This window comes from Centruroides sculpturatus, unplaced genomic scaffold (assembly GCF_000671375.1).
Source record: "Centruroides sculpturatus isolate CEXI.00-Female unplaced genomic scaffold, Cexi_2.0 scaffold148, whole genome shotgun sequence".
Classification (NCBI taxonomy): domain Eukaryota; kingdom Metazoa; phylum Arthropoda; class Arachnida; order Scorpiones; family Buthidae; genus Centruroides; species Centruroides sculpturatus.
In genome coordinates this window covers 668,812-683,044 of record NW_019384359.1, presented here as the reverse complement: position 1 = coordinate 683,044, position 14,233 = coordinate 668,812, and the positions used below count along the sequence as shown (strand labels likewise).

The 14,233-nt window shown below is 27.4% G+C and overlaps 1 protein-coding gene and 1 long non-coding RNA gene across 2 annotated transcripts in view; one reads left to right on the top strand and one right to left on the bottom strand.

Annotated features, from left to right (window-relative positions):
* The window catches only part of LOC111640510 (FYVE, RhoGEF and PH domain-containing protein 2-like), a 15,190-nt gene extending 957 nt beyond the window's left edge, over positions 1-14,233 (bottom strand). The window contains exons 1-14 of the mRNA XM_023386526.1: positions 13,979-14,233; positions 11,362-12,292; positions 3,790-3,970; positions 3,422-3,684; positions 3,203-3,359; positions 3,023-3,110; positions 2,791-2,841; positions 2,657-2,715; positions 2,440-2,586; positions 2,181-2,365; positions 662-692; positions 515-586; positions 288-425; positions 47-214 (exon numbers count right to left, since the gene is read on the bottom strand). Of these exons, the coding sequence (XP_023242294.1) occupies positions 47-214; positions 288-425; positions 515-586; positions 662-692; positions 2,181-2,365; positions 2,440-2,586; positions 2,657-2,715; positions 2,791-2,841; positions 3,023-3,110; positions 3,203-3,359; positions 3,422-3,684; positions 3,790-3,970; positions 11,362-12,292; positions 13,979-14,024 (2,517 nt within the window). The 5' untranslated portion in view covers positions 14,025-14,233. The remainder of the gene's footprint in view (positions 1-46; positions 215-287; positions 426-514; positions 587-661; positions 693-2,180; positions 2,366-2,439; positions 2,587-2,656; positions 2,716-2,790; positions 2,842-3,022; positions 3,111-3,202; positions 3,360-3,421; positions 3,685-3,789; positions 3,971-11,361; positions 12,293-13,978) is intronic.
* LOC111640531 lies at positions 10,981-12,348 on the top strand. Its single transcript, XR_002759286.1, has 2 exons — positions 10,981-11,457; positions 12,080-12,348. It is a non-coding gene; the product is annotated as an uncharacterized LOC111640531 (long non-coding RNA).

Sequence of the window (14,233 nt, the reverse complement as noted above, 5' to 3'; positions counted from 1 at the left end):
GAGCAATTATATCAAGCTGTACCAAGCATATAGTTATTATAGTTACTTCTAAGACTCCTTTCTGATGGATGTGATTTTCTACTTCTTCTTGGAGATCAAGCTTTTCATCCAATTGTTTTGAGATAATCTCATGACACTGACCACAAACTCGTCCCTGCTTGTTATCGTCATATGACAATGGAACCTTCTGAGGAAGACACTTCATACAAGCAAGCTATAAATAAATTTTTTTTAAGATTTTGCAAGCAGCATTCAAATGTTAATAGATAGACAAACTGGATACTTACAATGCCACAGGCTCGGCAGTGATGCTTTCTTTTGAATGCAAAAGTGCTAAAGGCAGTGCCACAACACATACAATGACCAATGCCATCAGATTTAGCATATGTTGGAGCCCGTTTTCCAAGTTCTAGACTATCTGGAGACTACAAAATTTTTAGTTGTAGCAGTTTAATACTTTAAATGGATTTATATCTTTTCATAATATGGTATGAACAATGGTTTTCATACTAACCCTTAAATCGTATTTTCCAACTCGCAAAGAACTTTTCTTAGTTGCTAAATCATTTACTGCTTTTGCTAATAGCTAATTAGATTTTAAAATATTACTTTATATTGTTCTAAAAAGAATAATCTTGAACATTTTAAGAGTTTTGGTTACCTGCATCCATTCTTGTTTCTCTTCAAGAGTTCTATAAATTGGAAATATTTTTTTTTATCACAGAGTTTAATATACAGATAAAAATTATGCATATTTATTAATCAAAATAAAAAAAGCCTATAAAATTTAATTGGTACAATTAAGCTGAATCCTGCACTTGTCATAAGTATTTTGTTTAAATCTATTTTTCTTTGTTCATACAGAAGTCTTGTCTATATTATGATGCTTTTAATGAATTCAAAACTTGCTGCAAGCATTACAAATCTTTACAATGTTATTATACTAATTAAAAATTTTTTTTATAATATCAACATTAATGTTGGATATTAACAATTATGACAATGTGAGTTCTTAATAAATTTCTATTTTATGTGCACTTTATTCCAATTAAATAAAATTTTTATACTTAATAATTGATATGAAGATTTAAGATATTATTAATACTAATGTTTGTTCTAATATAGTACTTATAACACTAAATATAACTAGGACCTTTTCGGTTATTGATGTAAATTATATTCTTTAAAAGATTTCATGTCTTAGCAAGAGAATATTTACTGATCAACTGTAGCGAAAATTTAGTTCTCAGAACTAGTAGATTACAGGTTTAACATTTATCTACAAGCTATAATCTACTCTCCTTGCTATCCATTTAGCTTTTTCTTGCTTCCTTCATTCTCCACTCCCAAAGATTTTTGAGTTATCATACTATAAAAATGATATTTATTTTCTCTTTCCAGTAAATACATTTGTTACATCCTATAAGTTTAAAAACCACATTTGAGCTGTATTGAAGAGAGCTAATCCTTAATTTTGGAAAAATTAGTTTAGATCGGTTGTCTAGTAGTGAGGATTTCAGAAATTTTTATTGATACAGGTAACCATATTCATTTTAAATGCTCTGTTATGATTATGACAAAGCAATAAATTGAGAAAATTACATGCATTAAATTCTATTCATTTATAATAGAACACACACAAGAATATTACTGTATTTATAAATAGCATGAGAATTATTTAACAGTAATATAAGTTAGAGTATCAAACAGTTAAAAATTGGAGAAAGTTACTACTATAAATTTAAGAAAAGTTTTCTTAAAAAATAATTTACATGAAATAATCTAAATTTTATGTATTTTAAAGTTTAGATTAATAATTAAAATGATCTTTGAATAAATTAGTTTTCATAAAAGCCATTACTTATAGGTTTATTATCTTTTTGTTAACATTTTAAAAATAAATTTTAGCATTTTAATACAAACAAGGGTAACTTATCCCTCCAAATATAACATATGATTTGCAAATAAATTAAATATAATTCAGTATTTCTCTTTTTCATACAGTTTCATATAGAAAACTACATCAAAGCACATCTTTCTACTCCCATCATTTTTTTTAAATAACTAGTTTCAAATTAATATCTAAATTCCAAAGCTTAAACGTTATTTTAAAATACTGCTACTTAAAACTGGTTAGATGGAATATATGTTTTAGTGTTATTAATTATTTTAAGACTTACTGTGTATATAACTCTATGGAACGGCCAGTATTTCTTATGTAAAATGTGTTTGCAGTTTCTAAATTATCTCCTTCAAGTACTGTTAGACCATCCACATCCAGTCTTGCTCTGATGCGAAAAAGTGGTCCTGAAACAACTCTATTTGCAATCAGCCTCTGACTGCATAATAACAACATGTCATTGAACTGAAATACAATTAGAGATAACTTATTGAGAATATTTCAGCAGAATTTTAATTCAAATTTGTTAGATATTATACCAAAAACAGATGTCTTTCTTGATGATCTCCACTTCGAGCAGAAATCTTTATAATTTTTCCTTCTTTCAATAATTCCCGACTGGGACTCACCAAATCTATAACGCCACCAATCATATCTTGAATTTCTAGAAGTTTTTTAAATTTATCCTGAAGAAGAAAGTTACTAAAGTTAGATATTTTTATAAGTCATTGTTCAATTCATTCAAAATATACATACAATTTTTTTCATAGCTTCGTTTGCATGGTTTGCTGCTGTAGAAACAAGTTCTAAAGCCTCTAAACAATTTAAATTTTTTAAAAATAAGAATTAGATTATAATATATCTTCATTAAAATTTATTCGTAAACTTACTTTCTGTATCTGGCCTGTCTATAGAATCTTCTGGTAGTTTTTTTAAGTAATCTAGAAATTAAAAATAGTTTTAAAAAGTTTTTTTAGATTAATAATCCTAATTTTATGTAATACTAAAAATTAATAAAATAACTTTTGTTTCATATAATTTAAAAATGAAAATTACGGAGTCTTAATACGAACAAAAAAGTTACATGTTCAAATTACATTTAGAAAAAGCAATAATAATAACCTTTGAGCAAAAGTTGATATCGAGGAACTCTCTGAACCGGAGTCAACATGTGGTGATGTAATGTGAGATTTCCACATTCTTCCATTGTCTGTAATTGAATAAAATTATAATTTTAAAAGAGTTGTAGTATTATATAATCAAAAGATGAGATTAAATATTAGAATACAAAAAAATACTTGCATGAATATCATCCATAATTTGAGCAAATAACGGTTGTTTATGGTACCATATGTTAATTAAGTTCATAGCATTGTCATAATTTTTTACATATTCTGTATACATTTTCAAAAATGGTGCAAAATTTTTCATTACATCTCCTATCCGTTGTTCTGTTTCCCTAAATAAGTAATTTATTTATTTCTTATTCAACTACTGTATATAAAAATATTACAGTCTTACCATTTTTGCATCCTTTCTTCTAATTGTGGTAATAAAAAATCATGATGTAATTTATATATTGATTTTAAATTTGAAAACATCTGTGAAACTATTTCCTGGGAAAACATTGGATGAGCTCTGTTTTCTTGATCTACTCTGAAGGCAAATACTTGATCAAGAAGATGGAGAATATTAACATAGGTTCTTTCTGTTGTTAGAATTTCTGTTGCTATTTTATGTAGAGTTTGTTGAACTTTATCAATTTTATTCTTTTTTGTTTCATACTAAAAAGATATTAATGTCAAAATATTAACATATAATATATATTTTTTTTAATGTGTATTTTACAATATGACAAAAAATTCTCTTAATATAAACAAAGTAATTACCTCTAAAGCTAACATGCAGCCTGAATCACTTCTTGCATCAACATCTTGCATACTACTTTCATCAAATTCACTGGCTTCTCCAATTGTACTAATGGCATCTGATTCTTCTTCTTCATCTTCACTCTCAGAAATACTTTCATATCCTTGCTCATAAGATTGTGTAACTTGTTCACTGCTGAATCTACCAATCAAACAAAAATTTCTTAAATTTTGTTATTTCCAATATGAATTCCAATTCTTATTAATAAGTACTGTATTTTATAAATAAATTTTGCTGTGTATTTTCTAACAATTTTATTATTATTTTTAATGGGTATAAAGACATATAAACATTTTCATCTGATTAAAAGAATTCATTGTAAATAACTGAAAATCCTTGCCAAATAGTTTTCTCTAATTCACTATCATGACAGTAATATAGGCTGATACTATTAACTAAATGTAACTGCTACTATTTATTGAAGCCAGTGACCTCATAATATGCATACAGGTCAAACTAAACGTACAATTTACATATTGTTTTGAAGTTTGGTAATTTCCATATAGCATAGCAGGTAGATAAATGATGATTACAGTTGAGGTCAACAATCTAATTTGTGATTTTAATCAAAATTCAAGTACTTATCCATTGTTTATATTCTCACATCCTTTACTAGGTTATATTCAAATAAGAATTTTAATATATTTGTATTAAAATTACTAATTCAATTCCATCATTTTAAATTATTCATTTTATTTGTTTTTGTTTAAATATTTAAACAAACAAATACTGTATTTTAGCAAGTATAAAATTTAAATATTTTATAAAAAACATATTTTTATGTATGAATAAACTATAATTAAATTAGTAGCACTTCATATCATAAAATCAAATTTAACTGTGTGTCAAAAATCAATAGTTGATTTGTTCAAAATAATAACTCCTAATTTAAGTATAAATTTAATTCTGTACAAATGTTTACATTATATTTTATCAACATCAAAAATTAGATATAAATACATAATTTTGTGTAATATAAATATTGTATGGTTATGCAGTATCATCTTAATGTGTCTGATGAGAATGTAATGCATTGAAAATATACTAAATTAAATATATTTTGGCTTGATTTAAACTATTTTTTCAAGAAAAGATCTAATAGATCATCATAAAATCAGATAATTATATGCTTTAAACTTATCTAATTTAATTTCTATCATAAAATCAATTTTTAGAGAATTCTGAATGAAATATTAATAATACTTTCTTTAGTGAAGGAATACAAAAATCAATCAAATGAACCCATAATTAATATTTGAATAATCAAATGATCACTCAAATAATTCTTTCAAATTAAATGTAAAACTCCTTTTAGTTAAATTCTTGCAATTTCTTAGATATTTAACACTGAAATGATGATATAATTATATACTCCACACCGATCCAAAAATGTCAGTCTTCGAATTATTTTTAAATTATTATTATTAATACATTAAATTACAATTAAAATTATTAAGTATTTAATCTATAAAATTAGATATACTTCAACTGTTTAATATTTTAAATCAGTATTTTAAAAACAAACTGTTTTCAACTTCCTGTATCATATTTTTTCCATGATAATATAAAACTTGTTTAAATAAACTAAACTCTTAATTATCCATTGGTTTTTATAGCATGTGATAGAAAATTGACATTTACAAAATCATTCTTTTATGGGTGAAAATAATTTTCATGTGCAAAATTTCAATTTCACACTAGGAATTTGGTAAGTTTTTGGTGAGTTTTTATTTTAAAATAATGTGCCAAAAAAGGGCATCATTTTAATTAGCTCACAATTATTTTATCCAACAAGAAATTACCATATTTACTCGCATATAAGACGATCTTGCATATAGGACAAAGTGCGACTTTAAAGATTAAAATAAAGAAAATTAGATTTATTAATACAATTATAATTTTATTTCATTTAATCAGAAGTAAAATATCAAATGAACATAAATATGCACATTGTCCCACAAAAATTACTGGCATTTTAAACTTTAAGGAAAAATCTTGTAAAATCGACAACATAATTTGTTCATGTAAAGCTATACAATCGGGAACCTTTTCTGCCAGTTCTTAACAGTCATCCACTCTCTGTCGATTACACTTATGAATTTCTCCGAATTCTGATTTCCAAATAATCATCTGTTTTCACGTGGGAATGGATTAAAACTTATATCGAACTCTTGTATGATCTTGGAATTTCAATCTGGAATTCAATTCAAAAGCTTTGCTTTTCGTATTGCTATTCATCTTTACTCCGACAATATACAAGAATGATTCGATTCAAACGACCCAGATAAAATACTTATGTTTTTAAATATAAGAGAGTGAGCATCCGGTAAAAAATGTGAATACACGATTCACAAAAATTATTTGCAAAAACGTAAAAAATCTTTCGCTCATATGTCTAGGACAACCTAGGAATTTGAAACTGTGATAAATTAATAAAAACCTCATATGCGAGTAAATACGGTATTGATGTTTTATAAGGATACGAAGATTATTGAATAAATTTTTGATTCTGATTTTGCAAATTAAAACACAAAGACAAACTAAAATATATAGAGAGAAAAAATGGAAAGAAAGATCTTGATTTATACAGATGGTCTTTGTCAGATAAATATTTCTCTCAAAAAAAAATTCTATTTATTCAATATCTAATTCTGTTTATGTAAATATAATACCAACAACTTTTTATTACTGTGTAGTTGTAATGTATTACAGTATTTTTATGTAGTTCTAATAAATTAAAATTTTTTACTGCAATAAAGTGATCGATGGTAATTATGTCACAATATGACAACTTGTAAAACATGATTTGAATCATGTTCGAATAAGTTCTGACTGAACTGAATCTGAATTATTAAATATAAAAACTTTATTAAATAGTAATGAATTCATGTTATATATCAGAATAATTAATAGTAATAATTATATATGATAAACAATGAATGAAAAATTAGATTAATATATTTGATCAATTCATTTTGCATGATTATCACTACTGATATTGCAACTAGGTTAGGAATATTAGAGTCAATCAATAGGAATCATTATTAAAATACTTAAAGAAATATTCATTTTTTTTTTTTTTTCATAATGAAAAAAGTTATTCTTTTCAGAAAAAATTAAATTAAGAATTCAGTCTTGTAAATTAACATTCATCAATCTTAATTTTCTATGATTAGAATGATTTAATGTATTATACAATATAAATAAAAATGAGATTACTTTAAAATGCCTTTGAATACTTCCTAGTATTATATTTTATCAAATATAAGCATGTTTAAAATAAACAATGTATGTAGTTATGATAAATTGAATAAGAATATAGTACTTAAAGGATTAAAAATGCTTATTTTTAATCTTTGAAGACTGATGATAGCAAATAATTTAGGATAGAAAGCAATTGAAAAAACTTATAAGGTTTGAAAAATAGCTTCTTTTTAGATTTTATTTCAGATAACTTAAATACAAAAAGCTAAAATAAAAAGGAATTTATGTGGTAAATGAATGTTTAGAGAATATTAGTCATCTACACAATTAATGTAATATTTTGAATGAACGTTTATCTTTTATGGTGTCTTTAATTAACAAAATAAAAGCATTTCTACAATCAATAAAAGCTTAGTCAGTGATTGAATAAAATTATTTGCATGTTTTCTCTTTAATGTATAGTGTTTTACGATGTACTTTCCTGTGTTTATAGCCGAAACATCAATTGATTTTCTTACTCTATTTCACTTTTAATACAGAGAAAATAACTCATTTTTCAGCAAATTAAATCTCCCTTCTCTTAATTTGTTGTCAACTATAATGAAATTCATTATCTCAATCAATAACATTTTAAATTATAATTTCAAATATTTTTAGTAAACAATTTCTTTATAAAGTTATAAACTTTATAACTAGATAATACCATATGTTTTCAATTAAAAGTTTAATGTTAGTTTTTTTGTAAGATATTTAAATATTTTTAGAGTTTATATAAAAATTATAGAAAATATATACTTTAAACATCAATATCTCATAAAATGTTTAACTCTACAATCTTCAGGTTTTACTAAAAATATACTTTCGCAAACATTATAATCTAAAAATTTATCTAATTTTATCTAACGAAAGTATTTGACTCAAAACATCTTAACCATAAGACATGTAGTCAAGTGCTTTTTTGTTACATTTAATATAAATATCGTCAAGACAGTATTCTCTGAATTTAATATAAATATTTCTTAAGTTCAACAGAATTAAGATCTGAATTATTTAAATGATATTTTTAAAGTAAACCTAAAAATTTTCAAATTAAATGCTTTCTAAAGATTAAATTATTTATATATATATTTAAATATATGTCATAATATTTGTGAAAGTTATAATGTCCGAAATTGTAATATTAAAAGCTTAAGAAACATTTCTTAAATTACGAAGACATACATTATATTCGTAATGAAATTTCATTTAATTTTCTTACTTTTAACTTATTTATGGACTGAATAAAACTTATATAATACACTTTTAATAAACTTAATCTTATAATTGGAAAGAAAAATGCTTAAAATATTGGAATCGATTCAAAAACAGCAAAAGTACATTTACTTGGCAAAGTTGTTGCAAATGCAATCATAGTTACTTTTAGAATAAACATATGTTTGAATGAATAGATAATCAACTAGATTTAATATAAATTTATTGTTTCATTTATTGTTCTAATAATGATTATAATTATAATTCTAAAAAGTAAACGTCATGCAAAATATATTAATAATTTAATTCAATTTAAAATTTTTAAAATAAGTTACGCTAAGTTTTGGATATTCGGCTAATTCTAATAAAAAAAAAAAACAAAAAATTGAATTACATAATTATACGATAACAAAGATTATGAAAGTAATAATGAAACAAGTTTACAGAAACTTCAACACATGTTAACCTTGAGCTTTCTATAGACCAGGATAAAAAGTAAATGTTTCTATCGGTGTCTAGAAATTTATTAGTACCGAATTACAACTTTAAAAAAGTCTTCTTTATTTATTTTATAAATTTATGTATGCTATTTAATAATAAAATTTTTTAAAATTTTAATTGGGTGAAATGATTGTAATTGAAAAACTACAACCAATTATTTTTTTTGCTTGTGTAAGAGTTTAATTAAATAAATAAAAAGTTACATAGTTTGATTTGAAAAAATAATTGAATCTTATTAAAAATGGCTGATGGTAATCTATGTAGTAAAATTATAATGAATACAAAAAATGTCTTCACAATTTGCCATTTTTTGTATTCTTTGTTATAATCTTACTACTGTATTTAATTTTAATCTGTTTTTAAAATATATAACTATTAGCAAAGAAGCAGATTTTTTGTAGATGATAATTCATACCTATATTTTTAGATTTCAAATATATTGATATCCAAAATTAAAGTCTGAATTATAATTTTTGTATTTCATGAAAACTACTGAATAAAATATAATATTTGTATTGCATATCCAAATTCACTTGAGAGACATATCGAAAAGCAAAAATCAACAAATAGCAAGTTAAGTTGTCTACATAAACCTGGTCAATGTGATGAGCATTCCTGAGAATGCAAGAAATTTTCCATTGCATGCAAATATGCTCTATGCTTTACACATGAGCGCACAACTCAATTTAATGGAAAACTATAGAACGACTTGAAGCTGAACAATCTGAAGCCCAAACCACAAGGAAATTTAATATCCATCCTAGAATAGTTTCACGGCTGCAGTTAAATGAGTCGGGTGGTCATTCAAAAAGACCTGGCCAAGGTTGTCTAAGGAGCACAATGCCAAGTGAAGGCCATTATTTAGCTTTAATCATAAAACACTTCTCTAAGAAACTTACATTATACTTGTAATGAATAAATGCATCATGGCAAATCATATATTGTAGGCTTTATAATGCTGGCCTTTATGGCAAGAGATCTGTGATTTGTATACCTCCTCTCACAGTAAAGATTGTTTGAATTTTAGTAGACATTATCATTCTTGCAGTCAAGATCAGTGGCGTGGCAAGGGGATGTATCATGCACCGGGCATCACTCGCAGAGAGGTGCCCAAATGGTCTCCAAGACAAACTATATGTGTTTCTGGAAGGGAGTGCCAATAAAGTGTCGTTCCCCGGGCGCCAGTTATGTTTGCTACACCACTGGTCAAGATGACTGAATCTGTGTTCTCTTTAATTAATTAAAGATTAGTCAAGATTCTGTTTACAGGCTGATTCTAGTCACCATAATATGGCATTATGGTAAATGGCTGTACGCCCCTCTATGCATTCAAGAGGCAATATGAATGCTGTACAGATCTTGTTGTTCTATATCAGGCTTTCTGAGGAAGCTGTAGACCCTCATTTTCTTGTAATGGACAATAATGTTCAATCTCTCAAGGTTTAAGTTGTTAACAAGCTCCTAGAAAACAAAGATATTTGTAGGATAGACTGGTCAATAGAGCTTGGGACTAACTGGTAAAGCATGTTGCAATTTATCATCCTCACTCAGAATGCTTCATAAATTAAGAATGGTCCTCATCGAGGAATGGGATTCCTTAAACTAACAGATTATAAATGATGTGGTTAAGGGTATGTCTTGCTGTTACCAGTCATATATCCAATAAGAGATCAACATAGTCGGCATGAAATGATTTTATATTAAAATATCAAACCTCAAATTTGAAAGTTCTGAAGATATGACCCAGTATATGAAAACTGTATACAGTTTTTTGTTGTAATAAAATATATATTATCTTTATGATCTTTGCATACAGCATATTCTACTTGAAATTTACTTGTTCACATAACTGGATCAATAACTATAAGAAAGTACTCAAAATTTTGATAATTCCAGTAAATAATTTAATGTAAATTCAACAAATATTGGTCAAAATAGTTTGTCAAATTTACATCAAATTATTCACTGGGATTATCAAAGTTTTTGAATATTTAGTTAGCATTAAATTACCTAACAGGAAGTAGAAAATTATCTTCAAAAATATCTTTCGGACTTTAATTTTAGACACCAGCGTAAACATACCTTCAAACTGACAATTCTGTTATTCAATCGCTAATAGTTATGAAAGAAAGAATTTAACTCTTATTTTCAAATACACAAGAATTCTAAAGAAATTCTTTATTAATACATGTCTGCTTGATCTCAAATTGAAAGAGATTTTCTAAAATTTGCTAGAACAGCTACAAAATTTGCTATAGTCTGCTAAACTAAAAACACTTCTCCAGATAGATAAAAGTTAAACTTAAAGTAACATATTTTAAAGTGCACTTTAATTAAATTTCAAAACATTCAATAGTTGTATTAATTTTTTTCTATCCAAATTGCAAGATTGTTTCATCAATATTGTTACAGAACAATGGGAAATTGATTTATTTAATAACAATGGGGAAATTGATTTATTTTACAACTTTGTCATCATTGACTAATATTAAATTTGTGTTCTTTTACCCCATGTAAAGGTTTTAATAGCATCTTAGCATATGTTTATAAAACATAAGTAATTGAAAGAGACTTACCTGTATGTGTTAGTCCTTCCACAATATTCAAACACACTTCTAGAGGAAGTCATGTGATAAGCACCTTGCGATTTATTACTCCTAAATTGTACCTTGGTAGGTGACGATAAATTAATATCGGGAGAATCGTTGTGATCCATTTTGGCACAACTGTCATCGAAGGTGTTAGTTTTGCAGCCTTTGACTGTCGGCATTCCGTGGTTAAAAATATTTTGCACGTTATGACTATACGAAGATTGGCGCGTGCTGAAACTTTGGGTACAGTTCAGAGTTCGTACTTCGTTCTGGGTTAGTTCCGACGTGTCGAAACTATTACCTGAATCCCTGCCACTCTTTCCCGGATAAAAGTACATGCTGGAGGGTCGAGGAAAATTTGTAAAAATGTGACCATTTTCTTCCAATAATTCGGCGAATCTCTCCTGGTTTTCGCGAACGAATTTGGTAAATAAATCGTCGTCTCCGGCCGAAAATCTATCTTGAGCTTCTTTCAGTAGTCTAGTAGCATCTATGGGACTGGAATCGCTGACTCCCCTCCTCCACTTCTGATTCTCTTGACGCATTTGAGAGAACCATTCTTGAGTCTCTTGCATTAACTTGGCGATTCTTTCACGCCTTTCTTCTTCTAATTTGGCTTTTTTATCATCCATACTTCTAGCATCTCTCTTCAAACTATTATTGAGTGAGAAGCCGACCAATTTGACATTTTTCTCGTTGTTAGGAGGAATTTCGGGTAGCCACGGAGATATCCTACCATTGACAGTTATCGTTAGAGGTACGAGTGTTTTTTTGGAAGATGTTTGATCACAGTTGGTCGAGAACGACACCAGATGAACATTCTCGCTTTTCGTGGATGATAAAGCGTCCATTCTTCCGATAGCAGCATCGACGCGTTGGGATAGGAACCAGAGGTTGAGAAGACAATTCAAAAAATCTGTAACAAAGCAACATAATCATAAATAAAATGAGAAAAATCTATCTTTAATGCTTCAAGATGCTTTTTACATTCTAAAAATAAACGTCGTGTTGTACATTTACTTACAAAAAGATTCAAGATTATTAGAAATAAATATGCAATTACTGATCATTAACCGGATCTAATTACGTTTTTGAAGAGGAAAAATCCTGACGCAAAAGAAAGAAAATTAAGATCAGCGTGTCAAGTTTTTAAATCCGCAACTGACAGAAATACATTAAAAAAAAATTATTTATATAGGTTAACACAGTATTGATTTCCAGTTTAGGATACTTATCATTATCGGATCTTAAGAAGGGGCGATTTTAATTACGTTTGCTCGAAATATTTTAATATTAAAATACCAAAGGTTAACATAGTTTTGCGGGAAGTAATTATTAAAAATCTATTAGAGCATCAATAAAAAAAAATATATATAGATTTTATTCAAGATCGAATGATAATTACCGTAAGTTTCAAAAGAACTAGTACATCCAGTAATGTTACGAAGTGCATATGAGTATAGAATATTAACTAGCCAATTGGAATTAATTACAGTCGACCCCCTATAACACTGTTGATAATTCCGTTTTATATGAATTCCGTGTTGTACGAGTCACTTAGATTTTATAAATACGTGTGCCGGGCTGTGAACGGCTCACGTATTTGTAAAATTTAAGTGACTCGTACAACACGGAATTCATATAAAGCGGAATTATCAACAGCGTTATAGAGGGTCGACTGTATTCTAAAAATCGTGCGTACAGTGCGTATTTATTACAACATTAAATTATTAACGCCCATTTTGCGAAGCTCATTAATTAATATAGCCAGGCCCGTTCTTTTGTAGTTTCGGTTGTTAAATGATTGATATATAGAGCTAATGTTTATACTAATAAAGCAGTTAACTTCTTTATTACCGTGCTACTGTAAAAAGTTACATTTTTCACACCGAAATTTGATATTATAAAAATATTTCCGATCTTAATCTTCATACTTTCACTTTCGCATTCGCCATAAGCCATATATTTTATTTAAATTAATTAAAAATATTTACTTAACCGATTACTGATAAGTTATAAAATAAAATTCTACACTTTTTAATACGTGATTTAAAAGATAAATTCGAAAGTTATGATACGTTAGGTTATATAAAACGCAAAGAATCTCCGAAAAAACTGGGTCAAGTATCGGCGAATTTTTATCTATTCCATAACTGTTATCAATATAACTACCGCTTTTAAAACTTTAACGTTTAATATAGATGCCGAAATATGTATCAAACAGGAAACAAATCTTCCAAGGACGTAACAAATGTTATTACTACGTAGAAAAGTAATCACATCCGATCGTCCTATAGGGATTTTTATCGGGATAAGTCGGACTCTCCACAGTAAAACTCGCATAATAATTCAATCACCGTTTGGTAAAACTAATCGAATTGGGTAAAATCGGGCCGACATTCAAACATAATTAAGAATGACATCACGAACACACACACAACTGTCGCAGTTTCCTATATAGAAGCCCATCGAGTGTAAATGACGGCATCACGTTTGCGTTTAAAAAAAAGTTATAACAAAGCACGTGATTCGTTGGCGGTGACAGAAAAAAGAGCGTAAAAATAGAAAGAGATCGGTAAAGACTACAGTTAAATCGACTTACCTCGAAATGTAGTAAAATGGAAGACATTAGTAACCCTTTGACACATAAGACGACAAACGGACACCTACCACGAGACATAAGACGATAAATTTAGAACGCGACATGCGCATTGGCAGGAACCACATTGGGTCTTCCAAAACTTAATGAACCGCCTTTGGCCGCGATGAGTTGGTGACACTCCGTTGACGTCACAAGTTCTTATAAACATTTTTTTAAAAGGATTTTTACACGTACCACTCGAAGCGGTTATTCCAT